This window comes from Vidua chalybeata, chromosome 1 (assembly GCF_026979565.1).
Source record: "Vidua chalybeata isolate OUT-0048 chromosome 1, bVidCha1 merged haplotype, whole genome shotgun sequence".
In the NCBI taxonomy this organism is placed as follows: Eukaryota; Metazoa; Chordata; class Aves; order Passeriformes; family Viduidae; genus Vidua; species Vidua chalybeata.
The window spans coordinates 20,311,733-20,339,217 of record NC_071530.1 but is presented as its reverse complement, the minus strand read 5'-3'; the positions used below and the strand labels follow the sequence as shown (position 1 = coordinate 20,339,217).

The window sequence follows — 27,485 nt, the reverse complement described above, 5'->3', positions numbered from 1 at the left end:
AAGTATTTGTATTCTAAGGTCCCTGGTTTGAGTATACTCGGTGTTTAAAATGCAGTATTATCAAAATGCAGAACTTTATTTAGAAATGTTGATTTTCCTTTAAGTAAATGGGAGTAATTTATGCCTGCATGTATTTGAATTCTTTTAAATTTTAATGAATTTTCTCTGGACCTCTGTAAAATATGTACTAAACATTTTGTCCACAAGCTGCTTCTTCTATCATGATGAGAAGGGTAGCACTTTTCCCTCCTTTCTTCTTTATTATTGTGTTTTGCTATAAAGCTCAAGCTGATTGCAAGAAGAGCTAAGGTGAAAAATACACCTTTTTTTCTGATGTGAAGAAAACCGTTTGGGTTGATCTTAACTGGTTTGATGACAAAATACTGGTGTCCTTGCCTGATTTCCATGAATGTTGCATTCAGTATTTCAGCAAATAAAAAACTGCACTTTTTTTTTTCTCCTATGCCAGTATAATTTTCAAGACAATAAAAACATGCTGGGAATATCAATCCCATTAATAAAGCACATGCAAAGTTGACTTAAGAATACTCCCTGCTTAGTATTATTTGAGTACAACAAATAGGAGGCATCATTAAAATTTTGTTTAATTCTTTGGCATAATTCAAGGAAATCCATTCAGATGGCAGTGACTGTTTGTGGAAAAAGCTGCTTTATGCTGACTGCCTGCATGTTTCCTTCCTGATTCTTCAGTACTAGCTATAAAATATTCAAGTTTGGGTCATATATTTTAGTGAGAGACAGGCCATGGTAGCAGAAGTTTTAGTCATCCCTATGAAAGAGAAATGAATGAGATATGAGGGTGTGATAAGTTAATAAACTTCAACAACACCTTTAAAATAGAATGTTTAAGTCTGTGTGTGTTAAAGTTTATTTACTAAGAATAAAGTGTTGTTTCCTAAACTGTCTTCTTAAATGGACCAAGGGTGCAAGCATGAAAACATGTGATGCAAACTCTTGCAGCTGCTCATACTGGGGCCAGGACCTTCAGTGAAATGTCTGTGGCTGACCCAGTCACTTCTCATTGTGACCAAAACCACCTCAGATGTTCTCCAAAATGAAGAGGGCATGAGACTGTACTTGTGGCAGTTATTGTAATCAATGGAGGTAGAGAAATTTTATCAGTGGAGGTGACATAATTGTGATTATGACCCTTTATTTGGTGATTTAGAAAGAGATGCCGAGACAGTAACAGCAGAAGCTTAAACCCCAAGGAAAGGAACCGAGCAGTGTTGCTACAGCAAACAATTTTTAGTAGCCTAGGAGGTGCTGCTTCTTTATAGGTTACAGCAAGTCTTTTTGAACTCTATGCTGCACTTCAAAGAAAGGGTTGGGGAAGAAAACAAGTTGCACAGTGTAAGACCATCAGGAGAGTGACTTAACGTGTACCTATGGCTCTGTTCCAGTGGGAAAAAGTCATTCGAGGCCTCTCTTGATGGATGAAAGAGCAGTATATTTAGTGAAAGATTCAGAAACCCTTCTAAGCAATGCATAAAAATACAGGTGACTAGGACAGAAACAAAACCTGTAGAAAATAAATGCATGCTGAATTCATCTGTGTAGGGGTAGAGTTCAGATTTTTATTAATTTTCTACATATGTACTGAGGACAGGTGTGATTTAACATTAATTTAGTTTAGGTGCTAAAATATATTATTCTGGGAAAGTGTTTCATCTTTTTGTTTCTCTGGGCAACTAAGCTTTAAACAATAGCATATAGCTTTTCCAAAATCCTGCTCTGCAAAGACATTTGAACTCTTAAATGTCTTAAAAGCAAATTTTCCAAGATTTAGAAATGAGTTTGATTTTTATGAAAGGCCAAAATTCTACAAGAGGGCACCATATGGAACTCAGCTATAAATTATGAGACTGGGGAACTGAGGTGGAAGGTTGGATGAATGCCCAAGACTTGTTTACCTCTTCTCTGTAATAATTGCACAAGATTTATAAACCCCTGACTATCAAGTCAGAGCCAGTTTTCTTTACTGAATTATAGATTTTACTATTTTTTCAATATTAATTTTATCCCAAGCTTGTGCACAGGGATTTATGGTCTTTTAGAACATAATGTAGCAAAGAAGTTTTGATTCTGATAGTTATAAAATATTTTTGACAGAAGCTGATTTGTGGATAATGATAATTAGATAAAAGTTCTCATTTTTACGGAAATGTCATTATTACAGTAGGTTATATTTGATTTCTTTTTAAAATAAAGATAATGTGAAAAGAGGCACTTTTTGTTACCTATAGATAATCAGATTTAATACAGGAAAACGTGGAACTGGTACATGACCTCCTGGTATTTAACATGTATCATGCTTTGTTTTGAGTTTTGTTTATTGTACTGTTTCCCTCTATTTGCAGACTGAAGTATTCTGAGCACTCTGAATTTAGATAAGACCTCTTTCTCTCAATTTTTTCAGATTGCAACTTGAGAAGCTGATAAAGGCTTCAGGAATTCAGTTGTTTTCTCCTTGTTGGCAGACATGCAGTGATCTCTGCTGTGTTCTGCTTTAGTCATGCAACTTTATTCCCTTTATGTGATATTTAGCTCAGTACTGGGAACTCACGTAGGTTCCATTTTTGGCAGATCAAGATCACACTGTTTTCTGTTGCTTGTTTGTGGAGAAACAATTGAGATGAGGCAGGAGAGACTGCAGCAGTGTAAAGAGTGTGGTACCTTCTGGGGCAACTTCTGATGTTGGGTTCTTTTGGATGATGCTTTCACTGGCATTGCCTTAAAATGCCAAGTTCAGGTACTCAAGGTTCAGGTTCACTGGCATTGCCTTAAAGTGCCAAGTTCAGGTAATCAGGCTATGTGGCAGAGGAGAAAGTCATGCTATGTCAGACACATGCTTAAGAAATCAGGAATTTCAGGGAAATGTGAGATGGATGCTGACCATATCAGCTTTGCATTCAGCACTTGGATCTGATTACCATAATCACAGTAAGAAAATCCATAGTCACTCTACATAGTGAACCAAATTAATAAAAAAATTGGGGTTTAAAATTTTGGGGTTTAAAGGTCAGCTTTATATACACCTTAGCTAGCATCAGCCTGGAAGTTTTTAGCCTTTTTCTCCACATTCACAAATCAACTCTTTTAGCACATTTTTAGCCACTTATTGATTACCTTAAACAGCAGATTCTTTTGCACCAGAGAAAACGGTGACCTTGTTTAATTCCCTGTCTACTGTCCTGGATCTACTATTACATTAGAGAACCTCAGGTTTCCTTTCAAACCATTTGTCTATAGCAGTGCTCAGACATTTTGTGACTTTTGCTATACAATTTTTTGGTATATTTTATCTGGCTATGTCTTCGTGATGAGTTACAGCATTTTCATTTCTCTCTATAGTTACTAGTAATGATTTGTGGAACACAGACCCTTTAACAAATGTCCAGTACCAGATAAACTCTGAGACAGCTCTGAAATGGCATCAGGCAAGAAAAAGTTGTCAGCAGCAGAAGGCAGAGCTATTAAGCATCACAGAGTTACACGAACAAACATACCTGACAGGTAGGTTAATATTATCCATCATTGCCTTAAAAAAGTGTATTATTGCAACAGTGACACTAATATGGGATGTTCCATCGTGAAGATTATATTTGTTCAATTCTCGTAATTAGTAAATTGAAATCGTTATATTGAATGATTCATCTGAAAATATAGGACAAATAATATTTATTTTATAATGATTAAATATTGCCATAAACTAATAGTGACATAAAAATACAACAATTAAGTAATGCAGGCAATAAAGAATGAATGTTGGAATGCATAAAAATGCAAAGTAGTTTGTAAACTAAAGATATAGATACCAAGATTGCATCCTTTTTGCACTCTTCTTGTAGTGTGTATTAGTCATCAGTTTTGCTTACTTCACTAAAGCCATTGTATCTTCAGTATATCCTAAAATATGAAAAGAAAAAGAACTAATAAACAAAAGGACTCATAAATATTCTCTTTTAGTTTCAATCTCCTTCAATGTTTTTGGAAAGATTTTCCTCACTTCTCCTATGAGAAAATTCTTAAATTTTACTTGAATATATTTACATTCTACATTGAGAAAGTCCTCTTTATTACCTTCTCAGCCTGTGTACAAACATGAAATAGTTCACTGATCCATCTATTAAATAGATTAGAGAATATTTTGAATATGGTACATCAGTTGAAAGATAAAATATTCTATACCATGAGCTATATGTTGTACTCTCTAAATTTGTAGAATAAGAGGATTAGAGAATGGTTTGGGTAGAAAGGAACATTTAAAAATCATTTATTCCAGCTTCTCTGCCATGTTATGTGACATCATGGATTTGACTAGGTTGCTCAAAGTACCATCTAACCTTACCTTGAACACTTTCAATGATGAGGATCAACAATTTCTCAGGGCAACCTGTTCCATCAACATTGTAAAAAATGCCTTCATTATATCCAATCTAAATCTATCCTCTTCCATTTTTAAACTATTATCCCTTGTCGTGTCACTACAAGCCCTGGTAAAAAGTCTTCCTCCAAATTTCTTAGAAGTCCTTTTAATTTATTGAAAAGCCATGATAAGGTCTCTTCTCCTCTCCAGGCTAAACAAACCCAGCTCTGTCAGCCATTCTTCACAGGAGGGATGTTTCAGGCCTCTGATGAATTTTCTTGCCTCCTCTGGACTTGCTCCATGCTTTTCTTGTGCTGGGGACCCCACAGCTGAATGCAGCACTCTGAGCATTCTCCCCAGAGAAGGACTGAGGGTCAGAATCCCTTCCCTCGTCCTGAAGGCCACACTGCTTTGGAGGCAGCCCAGGACACATTTGGCTTTCTGGGCTGTGAGTGCACATGGCCAGGTCATGTCCAGTTTGTCACCCATGAAGTCCTTCTCTGCCGTGCTGCTCTCAATCCATTCATCCCCTAGTCCATATTGATATTGTGAATTTCCATGACTCAGGGATAGGACCTTTGCTTGGCCTTGTTGAACTTCATGTAAGCTGGCGTGGGCCCACTCCTCAAGCCAGTCAGATGCCCTCTGGTTGCCATTGCTTCCCTCAAGTGAGCCAAACGCACCTCTCAGCTGGGTGTCATCTGCAAACTTGCTGAGGGTGCACCCAATCCCCCTATGTGACTGATGTAGATATTGATAATATTGGTCCCAATACAGACCCTAGAGGGACACCACTTGTTACTGGTTTCCATTTGGAGTCTAAGCCATTGACTGTAGCTTTTTAGATGCAGACATCCAGCCAATTTCTTATCCATCTAGTAGTCCATCAATCAAATCCATATTTCTCCACTTTAGAGGAGTGAGAAATGTATTTTTAATGCTATGATCAATTTGTTCTGTCTAATTTTCTGTTTTCAATTTAAAGATTTGATCAAAACATGGGTTTGTTTTTTAAATGACTGAGAAAATTATTGTTGAAATTAGTGCTCAAGGGAGCAAACTGGTGCTGACACAGAAGGTAGTTATTGCAATAATGTTTTAATTGCAAACTGATAGATATGGCTGCTAAATGTAGGTGAAGATCGTTTCTTCATTACACAGCTACCCCGGCACTACTAGGATTTCCTGTCATGCTTGGCTCTCAGTTCTCCTGACCATAAATTGTTTGTCCAGGAGAAGTAATAGGGCATGTTAATGTGTTGGTGAAAAACCAGGTCTGAGATTCCAATTCTTTCCAGTCAACTACCTCTCCTTTTAAGTTTGCCATGCTTCAAGTGCTGCCCCTCGTTGTGGTGTCAAAGGCAGCTAAACTGCAACATCTTGGCATGATGCCATCAGTAGAAACAGAAACAAATTATGCATATTGCACAATGATTTTCTGTGAACTATGCAGAAACACACTTAAATTAAAAAAATCAGCAGGCATCCAGCTGCGCTTCTAAGTGTTATACTAAGGGCAGAGATAGACAATTGATTAGTACTGACTATGAATAATGTTCAGCAGGGCCATATATAAGCATGATATTTCTAAGTGCTTTTCAGAGCTAGAGGAATAAATTTGAACTGGTTTTTTTTTGAAGTCTGACTTAACATTGGCTAAAGATCTGAAATCAGATCAGTCTGAAAAATGCACAAGATATTCTGTTAAAAAGATGGTGTTTGCAATGATTGCATTTTAATGTATTTTGATAAATGAGAACAGGTTTTTTACACTGTAAAATTCACACTTGTTAATTTTATGGAAGAGAAAATACACACTGGGAAACCGTATCTTTCATTTTAGAAAGCTGATTTTTGGTTTTGTGACTTTTTCTGCAACTTTATCCATTTAATATTTTATAATTCTGAAAAACCAAGTTTCATGTTTGCTTTCAATGGTAGCAGAGTCTTTTTGTTTTCTGTTGTAATAAAATTCTCCAAACCTAAATATGTCAAAACTCTAAAACTAAACTGACCAATGTAAGATCTGTTTATCAGGTTTAGCATAACCACCTTAACTAGAATGCTAAAAATTGTTAAAACTTATACTAGGAAAAAGGAGAAAGCTTAACAAGAATTCAGCTCTCAAGTTTTGAGGAGTGTTTTCTCTTGCTGTGAACTTCCAATGTCTCTCTCTGTCTCCGTTACCTAGGTCTGACTCGCACACTGAGTTCAGCTCTCTGGTTTGGTCTCAACAGTTTGAATTTCAACAGTGGATGGCAATGGGTTGGTGGTGCTCCTTTTCGGTACTTAAACTGGGTTCCAGGTAAGGTTAAATGCATTGCTACTCAGGTCAAGAAGCAAAAATTTGGTCATTGTGTAACAAATATATTTTCTAGCACTCTATTCTCCTGCAATTATTGAGCTTGTTTTGACACTGAAAGATTCTGATTGTGGTTATGAACACTGAGAGTAATGGCCCTTATGCTAAAGATATGCCCCAGGCCTAATTTATTATTCATAATGGAAATGGTAGGCTCAAAATCCATAGGAAAGTTTTAAGTCATCTGTTGACACTTCATTTGCATATCTTCCTAATTTATTTTATTTCTGAATACAGAAGAAGTGTTGTAAAAGTTTTCATCTGTGAGATTAGAGTGATCAGTGGTGGGGTGTTTTTGTTTTTGGTTTTTTTTTTGCTTTTTCCTTTTCTTCAAATTCCTTTCCAATTTGTTTTTGTTCTATTTTTTATTTGCTTCAAGAATACCTTTTCATTTTCATTTGGGATTAACCTACCCTCAACAGTAACACATATCAAACCAAACATCTGAGGCTAGACTACTTTGACAAAAGCCCAGCTACTCCACAGCTCTGGCTGCAGTGTTGAACTCTGGTGCCGTCATTAAAAAGTTTCTGTGCCATTTGTGCACATGGTGAAGGGCTGCATCTCTAGTTGACTATTCAGAGTGCCTGTGTAATAGTGTTTTTTGCAGGACCCTTGCCTTGTTCCTACTGGCTATTCAGGGAGCTTTTGGAGCCTAATTTAAAGCAGGTGTCTGAAGTTCTGCAGTGTAAATGCTCTTTATCTTCACTGAGCATTTAATCATCAGTAACTATAAGTGCATGCTGCAGTATATAATCCAGGGCCTTCCTTGTGTAGATAAGGCCAAAAGCACATTTTAGGTGGACAAACTTCTTGAGCAGGCAAGCTCTGAAGAATGAATTGAACTACTTTATAAATAGCTCTCCAGTGGAGTGAGCACACAGGCAAACAGATGAACTGCAAGTTGCTGTGGAGATATTTATAGGTCTGTTGTCTGAGTGCACTGATGAGAATCTGCATGCAAGGAGGAATGGGGGAAACACAGTTGTGAGATGGAGCCAAAGCAGCAAGAGGAGCTGTTTATGGTTGTTAGAACTGCAGACAGCTCTCAGTTGTACTGTAAAGAATTAAATAGTTAAGATGGGTTTTGATGTAACAAAATGGACTCCATTCATCCTTAACTCCTTACATTCCTTAATTTCATTCAAAGATAATACTCTACTCTTATGTCCACATAACATACTTTATACTTGTGCTATCTCCTTCTTGACTTTATATTGGCTCAGCCTCCTCTGGCTCATCCCCATTACAGTGAATGTTTAAGAACTCTCTGTTTTCCCATTAACACATTTTAAGGGAATTTGTGAAAACTTCATGTTCTTCCATCTCACTAGCCCTAAATAAATAAAAAAAAAAAAATTGAACTGTTATCAATGTTTAATCTAAACGGATTTTGCTTAGACATTTTTGTGATCTAGCTGCCAATAGCTGAACTTTGTGCAATGAAACAATTTAAAATTGTATTTTTGAAGTAAGCATATCTATTTCTCCTATGGGAAGAAGTTAGAACATGACTGCAAATATAAGACTATATTTAATCTAAAGTAATGAAATCATAATAATATAAGAAAATTTCAGTGAACAATCTTGGACTCTAAAAATATTGTTCTGTTGTGTTTGTTATGTGTAGTACCAATGATCATTATGTAGTATAGTGGTGTATGGCCAGAAATTAAAGAAAAAACATGATAAGTTTAATAATGCTACATAGGTCTTGAAAAGTTCACCTGGTTCATTGCTGAAATTTCTTCTGTTCTACAGGTTCTACTTTTCTTCTAGGTGTTTTTGTTACTGTTAATGCTAACCAACTGTAACAAAAAATATACAAATATTCTGATGTTGTCATGTTGTTTAGACAAATGAGCAGGAAGTCCACATCAGCAAAATAATTACTTATTATTTTTCTTATACTGAGTACAGAATTTGACTAGCTTACAGAACAGGTTTTTTTACCTAAAGACTGTCCTCTGGAGCTTAGACATTCTTCATTTAGAAAAGGAAAAATCCCAAAGAAAATAAACACATACACTGCAATACCTTCTACCAGGACTTGGGACATGTAAAGAGGCTGTTAAATTATGAATTTGCAACTTGTGGATGCTGTGGAAAAATTATCTCTTAAGGGAATGAACTTCCCCCTTCAGGCTAAAGGACTGTCGAGTACCACAGTTGTCTGTGTGTTGATGCATTTTAAGGTTGAAGCATGAACCAGAAGGGAATGTAAGAGTTGGGAGGGTAACCATGTTGTGCTTATAGTCTGTTGTTGATGAGATTTGTGGTGGAAGTTTTTTGTTTTGTTGGTTTTTTTGTTTTTTAAGGCCATCCTTCTCCAGAACCTGGAAAAATCTGTGGTGCATTGAATCCTGGCAAAGGTGCTAAGTGGGAGAACTGGGAATGTGATAAGAAACTTGGCTATATTTGTAAACGAGGAAATGCTACTTTAGAATCTTTCATTATTCCTAAAGGTAGGTGTGGTAATAAACCCTCGACAAATTCTTAATGACCAATGTTTTTTATCTGTAACTGGAATAGGTGTTATTGCATGTGGTAAAACCAAGCAAAGGACTCTGTAGACTGTGCTTTGACCAAGATTCCCTCTAAAAGTAAACAGTGTGTACTTCCTTTTTGCTCTGGCCTCCTTACTTCCTGTGTAATAATCTTCAGTCTTCTTGAGAACACCACAATTTTGCAATTTAACTCTTTTCAAAACCAAGCAGAACTGTAAGATTCTGATTATAAAATAATAAAAAAGGAACTTAATGCTTTTAAAATGATGTAATTGTCTGAAGCCCCATGTTCACAATGAAACTAATCCACTTCTTCCTGTAATTTTTACTAGTTATGAGTTGGTGCAAGTCAATAGTGGAATAGAAGAATGTTTTAAAATTCTTTTGAATTCGATATTTTTAATGTATCTATGCATCTTATAAATATAGAAATATAAAAATATGTATTTGTATACATATTAAAGCATATACAATTCTTTATGAAGTTATTTAAATTATATATGTACATACACTTTTAGAAGAAACGTAACTCTGGAACTTGCCTCATGTACTTAAAAAAGACAGAAGAGGGATAAGATTTATTTTGACCTCTTTCCTAATTATCTCTCTGTGTACTATAAACATCTTGTAACTTACTGCTTTGTTTCATCACTCCTTCTTCCTGTTCTTTCTGGGTTCCTTTCTTTTTCTATGTCATAACTGTATGTCTTAAATCCACTGATATTATTTTGTATAGGCTTTAGAAGCAAAAGGCTAAACTGGAACTAGATTTCCAGTTCATTTAGTAATATGTATCACTACTTGCAAAGCAGGTGTTTTGGAAAATCAGTGTTTGATATTTGGCTTAAAAACAGTTGATGCTTTTTAATATTTTTCTGCTTTTGCCAATATAGAATCAGTCCTGTTAAAAACATGTAGGACAGAGAGTTCTGCCTCATTTTTTTTGCTTTGTTGCTAAGAGAAAAAAACACAAGAATGAGCTAGTGTCCTGATAATTAGATATTGAAATACATATTAATTAATTTAATTGGTGATTTGGTATTGAAATCAAGTACATTCATTGCCTTAGCTGAGAAAGATTTCAATGCATGTTAAAATTATTTCTTAATTTAAGGTGTAAAATTTTGTTAATATTTGTATACAGGTGATACCCATATAGTTTAATTTACATAGGTTGTTTTAGGTTGTTTTGCTGGCTACTGCTCAGCTTTTCAGATTTCATACATCAGCTCTGAAACACTGATGCCTATAAATATACTATCAGTTTAAGACTGGCTGCTATATTATTTATATTTAAATTCAGGGGTTTTGTTTGGAGGGAGGTGTGTGTCTAATGGTCATTAGTCTCTTTTGCATTTGGCTTTTGTTCCTAACCCCCACCTCCACCCTCCAGTTTACCAGCAATTTGAAGGAAGAGAAAAAAGTTTTCAATTAAACAGAAATTGCTGAGTAAACACTGTGACAGATAAACCAGAGATTGGCAGCAGTTCACTTAATATTTTCCAAAATGTCCCACAGGGGTAAGTAATAAAAGTCATGCAAGGTTTTAGGTGCCCTCAGCTTCTAAAGGTGTAAAGGAAAACTCATGGCAGATTATGTGTTCCTGAGTTAAGAAATAAATTAATTGCAGCTTCATACATGCACTTAGTTGTTCACCTGACATGAAACACAAAGAAAAGCCTTTGAAATTTTAACCCTAGAAGTTATAATTGTGTCTAACAGAGCAGTATGTGAGACAGAGGAACATTTTACAACAGAATGTAATCATGCTTGTGTTCAAAACAACGTGGGGAAAAATCTTTACAGACTATTTGTTTTTATTACAGATGGATTTTCACAAAGCAACCATCTGCAGGATTGTTTTGGGTTTTTGTTTTATGCTTCTTGTAACAAAATATTTTTTTCCAGCAGGGGGCCACATCATGTTGTACATAAAAGTATCTGGACTACAGAACATTTGTTCTGTAACCCAACAAAGTATATTAATATAAATGTATTAATTTCAAATTCAAAATACTGAAAGGAAAGGCTGTTTATCTACCTTCACAAAGTGACTGCCAAAGTAGATTTCATCCCAAGCCAACAAAGTGTGGTGATCCTAAAGTACTGTTTACAAATGTTTCTTTAAATATTCAGTTAGGAAAAATAAATGCTCTTACTGTTATTGCTGTGTATCTCTGTCTTATCAGGCCATATAGGATAGGTCTAAGAGAGGAATTTGAATGTCTAAATCATGAGACTGACTTCAGCTAGTGCTTTCACCCCTTTAGGCACACAAGTCAAGCAGTGTGAGATTTTTCAGACTTCAGAAATTCAAGCTTACAAGAAAGTCGGCTTCACAAGAGTACTTGCTCTCTGAGGAATAACTATTCTACAATTACAGGCCAATAAATTTATCAGCTTGACATTTGGAATAATATTGTTTGAATGTTAATGTAATATTATCTTTTACCTTTTTTTTGTGACAATTTGCATTGCTTTTTTTGTTTAAGTGAAATGACGTCCAGGGAGTAGTACTTGTTTCCATTAGGAGGAAAAAGTAAACTGGATGGCTTTGAGTTGTCTAGTAGTCTCTTTAAAAGTAGAATGGGGAAGCACAAAGTTAATTTTTGCTGAGTAGCTGAAATGAAGAACTGAAGAGTTTCTTGTACTAAGAAATCCCCAGCAATGTAACTCAATAAGACTTACACCAAAGAAACTAGACCATTGAGAGATTTTTTTTTTCTTTTTTTGTGGCCTGCAACAAGTTCCCTCTTGTTACTGGGCCTACAAGCAAAAGTTTTTCTGTTCTGCCATAGCTGCTTTAGTGTTTAGTGAGTAATATTGTCACAGTCTGCATCCACTTGAAAAAGAGATGCTCATGGACTCACTGAGACAAATACCTTTGTGACTCTCTGTGGCTATGTCTTAACTGCTGATTTCTGTTCTATGCAGTGTTTGTAGTTTAGAGAAGGGTATGGTGAGTGTTCTCTGATTTATGGCAGAGCACTGTAAAATGCATATGCTCAGATCTGAGACCAGGTATAAGGTGGATTAGGCGGCTGTCTGAAGCATCAGACTAATTTCTACAACAGTGTTTGTCACCTCTGTGTTCACTTGTTTCTCCCAACATCACCAGTACATTCAATTTGTTTTCCTGGGGTTCCCCCACTCTCTATTTCACCTTTTCCTCTCCTTTGGCAGACTTGATATGTCTCTGACCAAACATTGAGCCCCTTGTCCTGGGGAAAAAAGTTTTGTTTTACTAGAACTTTGTGAGAACATGCTAGCACTTTTTAGACACAAGTCTGAAAGAGTAGATACTGTTTATAATAGGAATGTGTGTTGTGACACTAAGTATCTATTGATCATCAGTATCATCCAGTTGAAACAGCTATGTGCCTGCAGTAAGGGCCTGACTGGTCATGAGTTTGGGTGCCTATTTAAACATTTCTACAGGATACATCACACTGTTAAACAAGCACATTGCTCCTTCTTTTGATATATACAAGTTTTTTTTGCCAGCAAAATTTCTGGAAACCTGCTCTCCTTGTACTACTCTATATATTGGTGTTTGCTAAACCCATCTGCTTATTATAAATAAAGAGCTGCAAGAATCACAATTTGTTTCTAAAACAGCAATACTCTGTTTATTTTATGTTCAGGTGGTACTCCTCCCAAGGTTGAATTGTTTGCTGAACAGTAATGTGTTTGTTGGCAATACCCTGGTGCTCGTCTACTGAGCTTCTGAAAGAAAGTTTTAAGCGTAAATCATTTCTTTTGACAACATAATTTTCTCAGTTAAGCTTCTGAAAAGGATTCCTAAATGTTGTAGTCTTATTTGGGTTCTCTTAGGATTATGTCTAATCAGTTATTTCTTTCAGTAGTCTAGCAGATGGGCTAATCCATAAAGTGCCTAAGTTTTTTTGAAAAATAATTATTCTCATAAATATGTATTGTAAAGTCAGGTTCTTAACATATGGCACGGCGGGGGTTAAAGAGAGGTGTTGACATCAGTGTAGAAAAATTATAAAGCACCACTCTGCAGACCTTACATTTTAGTATGCACATAGACATGTGTACAAAAGACAAAACTGTCTTTAATTATCTTTCCTCAAATTGCAAGCACTTGTTTGCAACTGTAGTATTCTTTAAGTGTGGAAGTTTCAACTTTCGGTTATTGACACAGATTTTTATCACTGCACATATTTTTCATCTCTGCTGTTCTCTGTGAATATATAACTAATTTTTTTTTATTAAATATTTTCTGTTGTGTTGTTTAGTCTTTAGTTAAGAACAGAATTCTGAAACTCTTCATGGCAATTTTTCTTTTCAGAGACTAATGTGCCTATTAGGTGTCCTGACCAATGGATGTCATATGCTGGTCACTGTTACATAATTCATAGGGATCCCAAAATATGGAAAGATGCCTTAACATCTTGCAGGAAAGAGGATGGAGATCTGGCAAGCATTCATAATGTTGAAGAATACAGCTTTGTTATTTCTCAACTTGGATACCGTGAGTATTTTTTCACAATAACATATCTATATATACTAAGTAGAGAAGGTGTTTTGACTGTGTCTTACCTGTTAATAAAATGAGGAGACTGTCCTGATCATAGGGTGCAGAAGGAGTTAAATTTTAAATTTAAAAAAAAATCAGAAGAAATAAAAACACAGACTAGGATATAATAATATCCTATAATTGTCCTGACCACAGAGCACAAAAGGACTTAAGTTCTAAATTAAAAAATCAGAGAAAACAAAACACAGAATAGGAGCACAAAACCCAAACAGGCTATACTGCCACAAAAAAGCTGTGGTCAATGATGCAAATTGCATTATCTCCAAACTCCTATTTCTTAGGGTCTGTTTCTCCTTCCTTTCTTGTTTTACATAGGTTAAAGCAATTTAAAACTTTTTCATAAGTATATTGTAAAAGTATTTTACAATGCATCTTCAAAAATAAATGGGGTTAAGCAAAGTCTGCTGATCCAAGACAGTTTGGGAAGATCTGTGTCCTATTATTAACACTGCCATGTCCTTATGTTTCAAGTCATGCTGGTTGTGTTCCTCCTGAAAAAAGAATCCATCTGTCCCAGTACATGGATACAGATGTGCCCAATATCAAATACAGTATTTATGTGCTTGGTTTGTGAGCACATATTTGAGCTATTGCAAGGCAAGTTAGTCTGCAGGTGCAAGATGTGTTCATTAGGAGAATGTAGCCATGCTGACTCTGAGGCAATTTCATGGCTGCTATTGCTTTACATGAACCTGCTCTTGCATGGAGGAGCAGTTAACTGCTTTTTGATGGAAGGAGCAGGTTCACACCTGCATGTGCTTCTTTGAAGCGACTGATCTTATGTGTGCTTTCAGTGCCAGGTAAAGATGAGTTAGTTTATCCTTCACTTAAAGTGTAGCTATGTGCTTTGAGCTGCAGCATAGCAGGAGTCCTGGAGTGGAAATCATAAAACAGCTGATATGCTTTATTTTTGTATCCTAACTACCTCCACAGCAACTTGTGCTTATATTCACATTCCTGAAAAAGTGACTTGTTTTTTTCATGAAACTTTTACTCTTTCAAAAGATATTCTAAGAAAGGTGGGACCTCTTGATGAGACATTAGGACATTTGATAGAAGTTAGGTTCTAACGGAAACGAGTTGTATTTTCATACATATGCATATGCAAAGTAGGTTAGTTCATAGTTTGATACCTCCTCCAAAGACCTTTCCTGAACTGACTGCTGTTCTGTTTTCATAAAATTGAGTGTTTTTGAAAGGTAAATAATCCTGAAGGAAACGAGGCTTCTCACAAATGACGCACTAGCGGCAACAGACTATTTTGAAAGCATTCTTCTCAGAGGAGTAAAACTGGAACAACTAAAGAAGCCTTTTATGACAATTTATGACTGTGTCGGATTACCCTTGTTCACCACTGAGAGGAGAACACCATGTATTGCAGTGCCTAGAAAAATCTTGTCGGCATCAGACCATTGTTGTACAGAAAGAACAAAAGTCTATCTTTGTGCCAAACAATTCACAGTCCCATGATAAACAAAGGAAGAAGGGGTACAATGAGATGAATATTGTCATGGTAGCTGAGCTTTTGTTGGCATCACCCACAAAGGAGAACTTTAGAGAGGAACATGAAGAATAAAGAAGTGTATTCTGGATGTTTACACGGAAGTCCAGCATGTGATATGGCACAAATGTGGTCCAGTGCATGACTGAGAATGGGAAGCAGCTTTACAAATTGCTGGAAAAAACTCTCCTGGTATTTAGTCATACAGCTCTAGAGACGATTGCAAAAAAAGCAGCAGTTCTTCTAGTGAGGAAAAAATGTTATGTAGGAAGAGACTTCATAGATTTACATGGCTTTGATGCAGTTATTTTATAAAGAATGTTGTTTATTGTTCATAGTATTGTGGTGTGAGCCCACTACTGTAGGAGCTCTGAGCATGGGCAATGCCTTTGCTGTGCTAAGTGCTCAGTAAACACAGACAAAGATTTTAAGAGGTACCTGAACAAAAAATAAATTTAAGAGCATGGTGGCAGTGGGCAAGCGATGGAATGAGAGCATGATGGGCAGTAGAATTGGAACAGCTTTCAATGTGTTAGCAGAAGAGAGTTTAAACAAGGGTACTGAAATGTAATTTTGGGGGTCTTCTGAGCATAAAACGCAGTCTGCAAGAAAGGGTAAAGGTGTGTGTTTGAAAATGGAGTCTGTGGATTTGAGGGCTTAGGGGTGGAGAGATGGTAAGAAATTATGGATGAGCTATGAGGGCTGATCACACTTAGGTGTAATGAAGGCAGGAGAGTCAAGAGAGGGAAGGAGAAAGGACAGAGAATTGACTCTGTCATTCAAGTGACCAGCTGGAAAGGCGATATTTGCAGTATCTTGGTTGGCCAGAATGGGAAACCTTTCAGAAACAGATAGTATGAAGTAAATTCCTTGAGCAGTCCTCCAGTTTATTTCAAGTCAAAAGCCAACAGCCAACTCCTTTAATTGTAAAGTGAAAAAAAATCCAACAACCACATTAATGTCACTTTACTCTGAAATGAAATAAAATATAGGAACACATATAATGGAAAAACTTGCAAGTACTCTGGTTTTCAGCTCTAAAAGACATCACCGGTTGTCTTAGTGTTAGAAAATAGGACATTTTTTCACTATACTAAAAGTAGGAGGAAAAGGGGATGTAATATTTTATTTAGGTGTTTATTCATATCTTGTTAAAAGTTTTGAAAAGGAAAAGAACTTAAACCTAGTTGTGTTGTGATATAATTCAGCAAAGGGAGTATTTTTGTTGTTTTCTATGAAGTTGAACACCCTTATTTTATTGCCACTTTAGTGAGTGGCCTCTCCTGATGACTGGAGTGGGTATATGAGAATCAGTCTGACCTCTATGAGGCTGAGAACTCCAGTTTCCTGGCTGCCTTTTCAACTTCCTGAGAAGAAATATTTTTCTTTTCCACAAAGAAAAAATTTCACATTATGTGACAGAATTGTTAATTATATGTTTTAGAGCCATCTGATGAGCTGTGGATTGGGTTGAATGACCTCAAGGTTCAGATGTATTTTGAATGGAGCGATGGAACACCTGTCACCTACACTAAGTGGCTTCGTGGAGAACCCACTCATGCAAACAACAGGCAAGAGGACTGTGTTGTTATGAAGGGAAAGGTAAAGTCACGTAGCTATTGACTAAACTGGCTTGTAATTCCATTTATCATTTGGGCTTTTTCTATGCAAGAGCAAATAATAAAAATTATTTTTTTTAATGGGGTTTTTACTGCTTGAAGCAGCCTATTTTAGAGTCAGGAATTAATTTTGATTATTTTACATTTTTGGGGGGGGAGGGCAGTTTGAAAGAATAAAACAAATGAAAAAAAAAAAACCATTGCCATCAACTGCTACGAAATTACAGTTGTAAAGGTGTAGTCTTCAAGGCACAGGTGAATGGTGCACAAGTTTCCCTTTGTCTCCTAATATCTTAGTTGATCTGTTCAGCCAAAATTTATGTAAAATATTTTGGGAACATGGAGTGATGTTCCTTACTTTCAGTACAATTCCCACTGAATGTCATTGTTTCTTCTGAGAACTTGCAGTATGGGGAATAAGAATATTAATTCTAACTTTGACAAAGAACTTTTCGCATTTTTAAAGTTTTGTGTAAGTATTAACTAAGGAATGCAGTCTTCTGGTGTTGTTATTTTGCTGTTAGAGCTGTATTTCTGTGGGGATAGCTGATATCTTCCTTTCCTCCAATATGATTATTAAATCAGCAATCTTTGTAAAGATGCTATATTGCGGTCACTCTCAAGAGATTGCTTTTCAGAAGGGTAGATAATCAAATAAAGTGTAAGTCAATGGTAAATCATCTCCAGAAGATGTGAGATAGGAATAAGATGTTGGAATTAAGTATTGAACTAAGATGAAATATTTTCTCCATTGAAAGCTAGCAAAAAAATATTCAATACTTAGAAGCATAAACCAGCTTTTTTTTTTTTTTTTTGAGATTAAAGCCCAGTTCACTGAGGTTCTGTTTGTATGTTCAGGATGGATTTTGGGCAGACCATTCTTGTGAAAAGAAAATTGGCTACATCTGTAAAAGGAAACCTATGTCAGATGCTCCTACAGAAGAGGAAACTATTGACATGGGCTGCCAGAGAGTAAGTGAAGAAAAAGCTGTCTGATCTGAATAGGCTGCTAAGAATGATAAAAAAGAGAAACTGTCACCTAGGTGGCAGAAAAAACATGGAAAATAGGTTCTGTTCCATTGTAATCAGAAGAATTTGCCTTCTCATTTATATGGCAGAATGACTAAATATGACTAAATCTAATCTGTCATTTGGCTCTTAATACTCACTTTTTCCAGAACTTAAACCAAATCTCAAACCTATTATCCCTGCAGCAGACCATTTATCCTTGATTGGCATTCAAGCTTCCCTAAAGAGTTTGCCTGTACCATCAGCTGCACTTCAGCTCTGGCTACAGTTTTCTACAAAATTGTTCATAGCGTGAAGGGTGTCCCTGTCTAAACACTGTTTTCAGGGCTTTGCTGTTGTCTTTGGCAGTGCTCTCTGCTTTGAATAACTATTGCCAAAGGCCAAATAAAATTAATCTATTGTGCTTCTTGTGAATTGTCAGAAGATCTATTTTTACTTGCTTGCTTTCTAATGACATAACACCTAGTAATTACAATATTGCTGAAATTTATTATGTCAGAGGAAATCTTATTGAGTATTTGTTTTCCTTGAAGAAATTGCCTTTTCTTCCAAGTCTGCTTTACATAGCTTCAGAGAAAGTCTTTGATGATTATTCCCAGTATTTGTAAAGAGTACTTGGACTCGTTACAAGTGTTGGAGGAAATAAAGGGTTCCTCATACTTATGGATGTTACCATTGCCTACAGAACTAAGTGCATGCTTGTAGAAAAAAAAAGTCTCTCTAAAGTGAGAAATGAAAAAGCAACCTTCTCTTGACTGTTTGTTCCTGAGTAAATGATATTTGAATGATAAAACTTTGGGAGTGAGTTTTAATGTTAGCTAAGAATAAACAAATTTGTTTAAGGTGTCATTCCCTTTCTGAAAATTTAAGCTGAAGTTTGCTTTTCAAGACTGTGATTGATTCAAGACTCGTGATTTCATGATGCCTATGTGCTGGTTATAATCCTGTTCTGGGCACAAAAGTTGCACTGCAAAGCCTCTCATCCCTTTGTGAGTGGAATACATTGATTGAAAATTCATTAGATATGAAAAATTGTTTTATGAAACAAAATTCTAAAAAGCTTTGATCCTGCCTGCTTCCACTCTGACTTTTTCAGTTACATTGTTCCTTTGTCTAGTGGTTAGGTACTGGTGGATAAATCAGTTTTCTGTTTTGTTGGTTCCCTTTCCCTTTCCTACCTGTGATCACTTCACATTTATTTTGACAGGGCTGGAAAAGACATGGTTTTTATTGTTACTTCATTGGAAATACATTTGTAACATTTTCTCAAGCAAATCAAACCTGTGGAGGGCATCAGGCTTTTTTAGCAACAGTTGAAGACAGGTATGTAAATGTCTATTTTTCTGAGGGGATCAGATGAAGATTCAACTTCTAGCATCACCTGCATGTCAGAATACAGACTGATTGGACAAATATCTAGCATCAGAGGACAGCTACCTGTCAATACAGAACTTCTCAAAGTTTTTACATGTAAATTCAAATCCAGGAATCTGGTTTAGACTGAAAGTAGGTCATGGTTGTGAAATTGGTATCGATATAGATGGTTTTGTCAAATAAAAAGTAGAACTATATCTTCTACTTCTTAATTGTGGTGACTAACTTGAGTAAGGAATATGGAATCCAATTTTGATTATTAAATGGAGAGATATGGCTCTGAATTCCTTCCAAAGGGTAGTAAAAATGAGCAAGAGGATATAATTTTCAACTATCTGGTTTTTGAATTGAGGTACTTTTAAAAAATTAAGTGAGAAATCAAATTATGTAAAGCACTTGGTACCTGAAAATCTGTCACAATGCAGCCAGGGTTCAATGTGTGTAAAATTTCTGGAGAAGAGATGCACATTGCTCTATGTGAAATATAGAAAAAATAAAAAAGTTTAAGAAACAAAATATTTTTCTTGCAGATGACTTGATGCTTTACACAATCTCTTATTTGTTTCTATAAAATCAAAATTGATATGTTCTACTGTGAAAACTCCAGCTGTCATGAATGGTAGCTCTATAAGCATAGCACTGCAGCTGCCATAAAAATGTTTTAACATTAATGTGGCCTTCTGACTACACCTTGTTAGGAGGAGACTTTTTTTATTTGCTCTGATTTCTTAAGAGCTGTTTGTTTTAACATCCGTGAACTATGACAGGTTTTATCTCTACATAGGTTTCTTTGCTAAATATAACTAGTCTTGCCCAATCATTGGATCTAATTTACAGTGTTCCTTAGTTTTAAAATTTAGTATCATACTACTTTAGCCTCTACTTTTTGTAACTTCAGTAATGTTGAGATTCCTTTTTCAGTTTTGGATTTGTCTGAAGCAAGAAGTAATAAAATACAAGAGTATTAGAAACTCACAAAATAAGTGGTATAAAACATAAGGCATGTCAAGTTTCTTCTTTACCACCAATTTCCTGTCAGTCCATGATTAGGCCATCTCATTCACTGGGCATCTGATACTCTGATATCGAAGCTTACAAAGTATCTATTATTTAATGGTTTTGTTATATTCTTTGCTGAATAAAATCCATTCAAGCTATGCTTTCAAGAAGGTGCAGCTGTAATTCTGAGAAAATAACAAACCATTGGCAACTTTAAAAAATAAATTTAACAGTATTCATTTATTGACTGATTTCTTTTTAACAGATATGAACAAGCCTATTTGACCAGCCTGGTTGGGCTGAAAAGGGAAAGATACTTTTGGATTGGACTTTCAGATGTAGAAGAAAAGGGAACATTCAAGTGGTCTAATGGTGAATCTGTCTTATTTACACACTGGAATTCTGAAATGCCTGGTAGGTATGACTCTGTGCTGTTTAATGGGTCTAAGGCCTGGAATAAGTCACTCACTACTTGAAGATTTTTCCTTAGTGCTCTCTTGATGACATAATGGCCAATGGCTTTCAGATACATCGGGCTGCTCTCCCAAGAATCCAGCGTGGCTGCTAAGTTCCTGCCTAGTGCTGAAATGAGTTTTTAGTATGAGTTTGGGAAGAAACTTTTCATTGAGATCAAGTTTCTGATTTGCAACTGTTCTGGGGAAGTCTGTGCCTCTGCTGCTCTGGAGGAGCAATTTCGGCAGGTGTAGTGACCCTCCTTGCAAGTCCTGCCTGTTCAGCCATATCTCATGGCACACTCATTCACTGCACATTCTGAGTGTGTGGGATATCAGCATGCATGAAGCCTCTCTGAGTCCTAGAGAAAATGAGATTGTAAGGTAGGACAAGAGGGCCGAAATATAACAATGGGAGGCCATTTAATCTGACATGATCACGTCAGAAAGGAGGTAGTTATTGGTGCTCAAAGTTCTGGTACATCGCATATAGCTTTCAGGAGGTCCTCTGATTCTGTTTAATTTCAATACTTAATTGCTGATTTGAATGATGTGTATGAATTGAATGTAAGGCTATTTAGGCTTATATATCCCTAGTTAGTTCTTGAAAATTTTAAGTCAAATTAAAAAAAATTGAGAAACTAGCTCTAACTACATTCAGTTTTAGGGGAGAATTTCTTGGATCTAAGGTTATGATCTAGCTAGAGTCAGTCACTGCAGGTGATTTGCTGTGAGGCATAATTTAGTATTTCAGAGTGGATGAACAACAGATTTTTTGCCTTTTTTCTCTTCATGAATTAGAATCATAGAATCACAGAATGGTTTGTGTTGAAGGAACATTTCAAGATCACCAAATCCCTACCCGCTGCCATGGACACCTTTCACTAGACCAGGTTGCTCAAATTCAAGTCCAACATGATCTTGATATCTTTCATGAATGGGGCTTCTACAGCTTCTCTGGGCAACCTGTTCCACTTACTCACTACATTCATAATAAAAAAAAATCATTCCTTATGCCCAATCTGAAGCTACCTTATTTAATTTTAAAATGATTGTCTCTTGTTCTGTCACTATGAGCCCTGGTAAAAAGTCTTTCTTCACCTTATAAGCACTCTTTAAATATTGAGTAGTCATGGTAATGTTTCCCTGGAGTCTTCTGTTCTCCAGGCTGAACAACCCCACTACCTAAGCCTCTCTTTGTAGGAGAGGTGTTCCAGCCTTCTGATCATTTCTGTGGTACTCCCGGGGACCTGTTCTAACATTAGAAATGTTTTTGACTCTGTACAACAACTTTATTTCTGCCAGGATAGAATATGAAATTTTCTAACTTCTTGTAACACGCTAAATGGCATTTGTGTACATTCCTGTTTACAATCAGGAAGAAAGCCAGGCTGTGTTGCCATGAGGACTGGAATAGCAGGTGGATTATGGGATGTAATAAAATGTGAAGAAAAGGCAAAGTTCATATGCAAAGTGTGGGCAGAAGGAGTGACACTTCCACCTGTTCCCACAACAACTCCTATGCCCCAGTGTCCAGAAGGCTGGGACTCAAACAATCGTATTAGCTTCTGTTTCAAAGTAAGTATGTTGGTTATTTCTGCATTAAGGTAGTTTCTGTTTGCTTCACATACATGTGATTACCTCAGTTTGCCAGAGCATAGTGCTTATAATGCCAAGGTTGCAGGTTTGATCCCTTTATGGGCCATTTGCTTAAGAGTTGGACTTGATGATCCTTACAACTCAGAATATTCTGTGATCCCAATAAAAATTGGGACACATATGTGTGTCCTATTGTTTCATAATCTTTTTTCCAGGTTATATGTAGAAGTTGTCTTCCTTTCTACTGAAATGCTCATGGTTTTGTTTATTCTATTAAAGACTAATCTTCAGGTTTGACCTTTTGTTCTTAAATTCCAGTTCAGATAATTTTGTGGTCTGTGGTTGTCTTGTAGTAGACACTCCTATCAGCAATGCAGTGTGCTAACTTGACTTACAGAGTTGATTCCAAGCCTGTGTTTTACAGAGAAGAACACTCCTAAGCCCTGTACTCAGAGTTTCTGTAATCCCCACAGAGTATAATTGTAAATCAGTTCCTTCTGTGTAACTGATATTTCTTGATCTTGTGCTCTATATGGTCTGTTTTGTCTGATGCCAAAATGGTTTCTTAAGCCTTTCTCCAGAGCAGAGCACAAGAAGACGTGGCTGGAATCGCAGGAGTTCTGCCGATCCATAGGAGGAGATCTGGCCTCCATTAACGGCAGAGAGGAGCAGTTCGTGATATGGCGCTCCATCGCGTGAGTATCCGCGGGGCCAGCAGGTCACTTCCATCAGCCTCTGGAGCTTTCTGAAATATTTCTTCTTAGGTGTTTATGCGTTTACTTCTGTATAAGCTAGTTTACATTCCCTGCCTGTGTCAAACAAACAGCAAAAGCGTAGAGCTGATGAAGTAGTTGTATGACTAGCAGCAACAACCGCAAAAGCTGGTGCCGAAATTGCATGGGCAAGATATCTAGTTAAGGCAACACCTATCATCTGAAGTAAAACTATTTACTGTGGAGTTGTTGATATTATAAAATTTCTACAGATGCCAGTTTTCATGTAAGTGTACAAAAATGGTAATAGTTTATTAAATCTGGATAATGTGTTGATTTTTTTGGGTCAATTTTATGAACTAATAAAAAAGCAGAGGCAACTTCAGATTAATTTTTTTCTTACATAAGCAAGGTAAATAAGATTAGTAAGTCCCTGAACTACAAAAACGGGTGTGAGATTTCTAAATAAGATGAAAAGCTAACTTGCAATATGACCAGAACAAACGAGGCTCAAGGATCTTGTACATCCCTGGCTAACCAAGAAGTAAGAATGAAACATCATGGCCCTGCAAAATAGTATGACCATACTAGAATCCCAGCTGTGTATTTACAGTAAGGAAGAAGTCTCAGATGCTTCATTGCCACAAATTGACTGAATATATTCAGATTAATCAGTAAAATGTGCCTGCTTGCAGACAAGGATTAGTTGAAGGTGATATTTTTAAAATGTGGTTCAACTGCAGAAAGTAACTCTCTGTTTGAAAGCTGTAAGTGCCTTTACAGGGAAAATGAGGAGTTGAGAAATGGAGCAACAGTAGCCAGTGAACCATTATACAAAGGTATTAAGCCACTTCATGTACAGGAGTTGTATCTGGTAATTTTCTTGATCTGTATTTCAATCTGAGTTAACGCATAATGATAACAGCTAGAAGCAGCTGTATTTTAATTTATTTCCACCTTGGTTCTTATTGTTTTTAACAGCATTAAGTTATCTTTAGAGAACTCTTAACTGTAGTAAATGATAGATTGTTAAAAATATCGTAATGCCCTTATTAGTATTGGTATTTTTTTTTTTTAGAAACAATGGCTATTACCACCAGAATTTCTGGATAGGTTTATATTACTTGAATCCTGATGATGGCTTTGCTTGGAGTGATGGATCTCCAGTGAGTTCTTTATTTTTCCACAGCTGTTATTTTGCATTCCCTGTGTTTCTTATTTATGTGTAGTGTATGTGTTTCTGTGTATTTTATGCTTAATCATAACCCTCTGAATTGTGCACTCTTTAAGAAAGTTAATGAATATCAATTTCATGGCTTGATATTTTGTATAAAACATGCTGATTTTTGATAAGAAGACACACACATGGAATCAACAAGGAAACTAAACACATGCAGACTAAAAGGATATTCTTATGAATGCGAGGATTTTTTGTATAAAATAGTCCTTCTTTAGTTGTTCTTTTCTTTGCTCATATCTGCAACAAGTTGTTTCCTAAACTGCAATCCATTTGCAATCTGAAAAAGTTTGAAATTTCAGCATTTACACAGGAGGATTCTCATTTCCTCCTAAGTTTTTAACCTGACAATAGGAACAATTTGTAGGTCTGTGCTTTGATGCTGTCTCCTCCCTCTCTCCCTTACTTTATTTTCATATAACAATCTTCACAAAACTTCTTCTGTCATAGGTGAGGTATGAAAACTGGGGCTTTGGAGAACCAAATAATTATCAAGGAGTTGAACTTTGTACAGAGATCAGTGGTGATTCCAGCATGCTTTGGAATGACAGGCACTGTGATTATATGTATGGATGGATTTGCCAAATAAGAAAAGGTATTGCTTACTCCTGTATATTAGTGTAATAAGAAGATATTCTCAGTTGATTTTTACTTTAATTTTAAGAAATAAAAAATTTCAAAACCTCTTTATAAGAATAGTTCTCTCCTTCACTTGCCTCAGGGGCTTTTTTTTCTGCTAAGAATGTGCAATTTGAGGATGGAGCCTGGTTTCAAGATACTTTATTTCTATATTCACATGTTGATTACTTGCTAAATTCTCATGAGATATGTGTTCGGATGCTTTTTATTTACTGAAGATATCAAGACAATGTTTATAATTTAGGGAACACTTGAGTTTCACTAGCAGTGCATCTATCTACCTTTGAGCTTTTAGAAAGTGCAGCACATTTAAGTGCTTTACTGCGTTCTTACAGTGGGATGGAGAGGAGAAAAATAAAGATGTTGCATTAGATTATTGACAATAAATATCAGGTCTGCCTGTTATTGGTAAGAAAATTTCTTAGGCATAGATTTTCTTAATAAATGTCATTACTAGTGAGATTACATTTTAGTACAAAACTAATTGGTAAGCCTAAACTGACAGAGCTTTTCTGTATAATAAATTGTTTTCCTGAGATACTAATGATGACATCCAAGATCCCATCTCCATGATGCCATAGCAAAAACAAATGGGAATTCTTTAGTCTAAAGTTTTTCTTTTCATTAAGGACCAATTAATTTCTTGAGATCTTTTCCAGTGAGATTTTATCTACGGAAATTTGTAAGATCAAGGTAGAAGTTACCCTCAACCAGAGAAAGATGGAAGAACCTCACCCTGTAGTAGTTAGGGCACCCCATTCGGTGATAACCCAGCCTGCATTCCTGCTGCCTCTGGTTTAAGTCAGAATTCAAGTATTTGTGGCCAGGGGAAAATAGAGAGATGCAGATCCAGGACAACTGTCTTTACAGAGTTAATGCTTTGGGACATAAGGTTTACTGCTTTCAGTGAGTAAAATAATTACTTGATTCAGGTAAAGTTCAAGGTATTTATAATACTTTGAATGTAAGGACTAGCCTCAGGGAACAAGACTACATATTTAAAATTGAATATTGTACCAAAAATAAGATATTTAAGTTATTTAGTTCCTTTTACATTTTGGTGTTAAATCCATTGCTAACCGTGAAAATCAATGTCAGTATTAAAACATGCGTGTCAGTCACAGTAAATATCTTCTCTTCAGACAGAAAGTATGCAATCATAATAAATATTTTTTTCTCACAGGGGCAAGTGTGAAGCCTGAACCAACAGAATCTCCTGCACCTGGTAGGTGTTACTGCTATTGCTCTTTGTGTGTTCAAATCATTGTTAAAATTTTATTAAGGAGGAATCTTGTATCTCAGGAGCAGAATAGTTAGCTTGGCAATTATCTTACAGAATACAGGACTACTGAGGATGGATGGATTATACACGATGACAAACAGTACTATTTCAGCACGGAGACTGTTCCTATGGAAGAAGGTCGTGAGTTCTGCAAAAAGAACTTTGGAGACCTTTCTGTCATTGAGAGTGAAAGTGAAAGAAAGTTCCTCTGGCGATATGTAAGAAAAATCATTAATACTATGGAATAAACCATCCAAAACAAGTGAGCATGGACACAGATCCTTTTCACTATGGTGTTCTCCCTACAAGTTTTGATAGTGAAGTGCAGTTACACTAAGCCAGACTAGTACGAAGATCAAACTCATGCTAACTTTTAAGGCATCTGTGGCTTCATTTTAGCAAAAAGTATTGCACTGATGAGTTATAATTGTGTAGGATAGCTTAAGCAGTGGATCAAAGCAGCAGTTGACTTACATGCAACACTCAGAACATTGGATTTAGATCTTATCTGTTTATCTGGGCTATAGTCTACCTAGCAGTCCTCAAGTTGGTCCTCAAGTTTTGGTCCTCAAGTTTGCTCCTTTGCCTCCTTATTGTGAGAATATAATTATGGAGAGAGAAGAAACTGGGGCATGGATTCTGCCATGAGAAAGAGGTTTGAAATCCTGTTTCCTGTATCATTGGAATTGTTTGCTTCTTATGCTGGCTGAGGCCAACTTATTTTTAATCAGGAATGTGCTTAAAAGTTACATTTGAACTACATAGAACATTTCCTGAGCTGGCTGAAGAATGACAGTGAGAGGACACAAGGACATGCATCAATTTACATCCAAAATGTAGGAAGGGGCTTGTCTTTGCGAGGAATTAATCAGATAAAGTCCACTGCAGAGACTGTGCAATAGGTGCAGATTTCAGTGGCTTTCAAGTAATATGTGAGAAGTGTTACAGTGGCCGCACCTTTTGGCCAGTTGTGAAATTTTACTGTGGACTTGTCAGCTGTGAGCTGCTTTACCTTAAATGTTGTAGCTACAGAATGTATCCAGTTAATATCCTCTGTCAGTTAGAGGTATATTACTCATCAGTAGCATAATAGGTTTATATGACAATAGAAGGCATTTGTACAATTTTAATTTTTGCATTCTAGATATTGAAAAATGGCAAAGAGGATGCATATTTCATTGGTTTACAACTGAGTATTGACCAACGTACGAGGTAGGT

General features: G+C 36.2%; 1 protein-coding gene across 1 annotated transcript in view; it reads left to right on the top strand.

The window, feature by feature from the left end:
- The window catches only part of LOC128792722 (macrophage mannose receptor 1-like), a 50,519-nt gene that overhangs the window by 6,431 nt on the left and 16,603 nt on the right, over positions 1 to 27,485 (top strand). The window contains exons 4-18 of the mRNA XM_053951371.1: positions 3,376 to 3,537; positions 6,582 to 6,695; positions 9,071 to 9,217; positions 13,575 to 13,757; positions 16,769 to 16,926; positions 17,802 to 17,915; positions 19,180 to 19,295; positions 20,611 to 20,759; positions 22,176 to 22,375; positions 22,967 to 23,091; positions 24,188 to 24,275; positions 24,797 to 24,941; positions 26,169 to 26,210; positions 26,322 to 26,485; positions 27,412 to 27,479. Coding sequence (XP_053807346.1) covers positions 3,376 to 3,537; positions 6,582 to 6,695; positions 9,071 to 9,217; positions 13,575 to 13,757; positions 16,769 to 16,926; positions 17,802 to 17,915; positions 19,180 to 19,295; positions 20,611 to 20,759; positions 22,176 to 22,375; positions 22,967 to 23,091; positions 24,188 to 24,275; positions 24,797 to 24,941; positions 26,169 to 26,210; positions 26,322 to 26,485; positions 27,412 to 27,479 — 1,975 coding nt within the window. The remainder of the gene's footprint in view (positions 1 to 3,375; positions 3,538 to 6,581; positions 6,696 to 9,070; positions 9,218 to 13,574; positions 13,758 to 16,768; positions 16,927 to 17,801; positions 17,916 to 19,179; positions 19,296 to 20,610; positions 20,760 to 22,175; positions 22,376 to 22,966; positions 23,092 to 24,187; positions 24,276 to 24,796; positions 24,942 to 26,168; positions 26,211 to 26,321; positions 26,486 to 27,411; positions 27,480 to 27,485) is intronic.